The sequence below is a fragment of the Echinops telfairi genome, unplaced genomic scaffold (genome assembly GCF_000313985.2).
Source record: "Echinops telfairi isolate 266 unplaced genomic scaffold, ASM31398v2 ScPeMD7_2010;HRSCAF=2546, whole genome shotgun sequence".
Taxonomy (NCBI): domain Eukaryota; kingdom Metazoa; phylum Chordata; class Mammalia; order Afrosoricida; family Tenrecidae; genus Echinops; species Echinops telfairi.
In genome coordinates, this window is record NW_022105908.1 from 16,417,027 (window position 1) to 16,418,363 (window position 1,337).

Genomic DNA, 1,337 nt, shown 5'->3' on the forward strand with positions numbered 1-1,337 from the left:
CAAGGGGGACAGAGCCCACTAGGGCCTGGCTCTCCACTGCACCAGCCGGGAGGGGTTCTTGGTGTGCCCCACTGCCACTGTGCCCTCTTCCCCACTGGTCTGCCTTCGGTGACCCTCGGGCCTCCAGCAGAATGATACTGGCCATCCCCAGCAAGCCACCTGTGCCTGCCCCACTGCGGGGCTCGGCCGCTGCCTGAAGACCCACCCCTAAGGATGCCCTTTCCTCTAGGTAGTAGTACACTTGGTCCCTGGAGCCCTGCACCTTGTGCCTAGGCAGGCGGCCCTGTCAGAGGCTGCCCCTTGGATAGCCTGCGGCCTCACCACCACGATGACAGGGCACAGTCCTTGGGCCCGTTAGAAATCAGACCATTCCAAACACGGAGCCCAACACTACAGCAAACATGGCATCCCTCATGGGGCCTGGCTGGGGCAATGGGAGCAGTAGGACCCCCGCAACCCTATCCACCTAACCTCTGGGGCAATGGGACAGGGACCTCCCAGCCCACCCCTGACTGCTAGGTGATGGGAGCAGTGGGACTCCCCTCAGCCCTACCCCTGACTGCTGGGCCCTGGTTCCACAGGCACGCCAGCCCTGCCGGCCTCCTGCTGTCCGCCATCGTGGCCCTGGTCTATGTGATTGCGGTCTGCTATGAGGAGTGAGTGACTGCACGTGGGCAGGGGCAGGGTGGGCCATCCCTAGTGTGCTGGGTGGCTTGGGGCACAGATTGGAGCAGCAGGTGGGTGCTTTAGAGAGGGCATAGCTGGGGCCTCCAGCCCAGGGCATGGTTCTCGGTTTCCCTCATCCCTCCAAAAGGGCATGCAATTAGGTGCCATGATGCTGCCCACAGTCTGAGTGCCACGCTGCCCTGGACACTGCAGCCCTTGCCCACCCTCCTCTGTCATCTGGACCCTTGGGACCCCATCTGGCTCCAATGATCTGGGAAAGGAAGGGGATCCCAGTCCCCACTGCCCCCCAGCTCTGGTGTGAAGGATTGCCTGCTCGACCAGTGTGGACCAACTGATAGCCCCTCTGCTCACCCTGTCTCCTTGCAGGCCCTTCACAGCAGAGATCTACCGGCAGAAAGCCGCCAAGTCCCACAAGCAGAGTTGACCGGCCGGCTGGTGGGCCTGGGAGGAAGGCAGCAGTTGTGCTGGGGTCGAGCCCTCTGCCCGCCCTGCCCAGCCCACTCCGAGGGGCACAGCCTCCACTGCTCAGGCTCACACCTCATGGCTTCTCCAGTGCCTTGGAAACGGCTGTCGTGGGGGCTGGCTGTTACGCTTCCTCTGAGTCTCCACTGTCCCTGCACCCAGATTCCCCAATAAAGGCCTCTGTCTCA

The 1,337-nt window shown here is 63.1% G+C and overlaps 1 protein-coding gene across 2 annotated transcripts in view; it reads left to right on the forward strand.

Moving 5' to 3' along the window:
- Positions 1-1,337, forward strand: part of PEMT (phosphatidylethanolamine N-methyltransferase) — an 86,921-nt gene extending 85,584 nt beyond the window's left edge. The window contains exons 6-7 of one of the 2 annotated variants that reach the window (XM_004712952.2): positions 582-656; positions 1,054-1,337. In XM_004712952.2, the coding sequence (XP_004713009.1) occupies positions 582-656; positions 1,054-1,111 (133 nt within the window). In that variant the 3' untranslated portion in view covers positions 1,112-1,337. The remainder of the gene's footprint in view (positions 1-581; positions 657-1,053) is intronic. The other variant, XM_045293520.1, reaches the window with a different exon arrangement.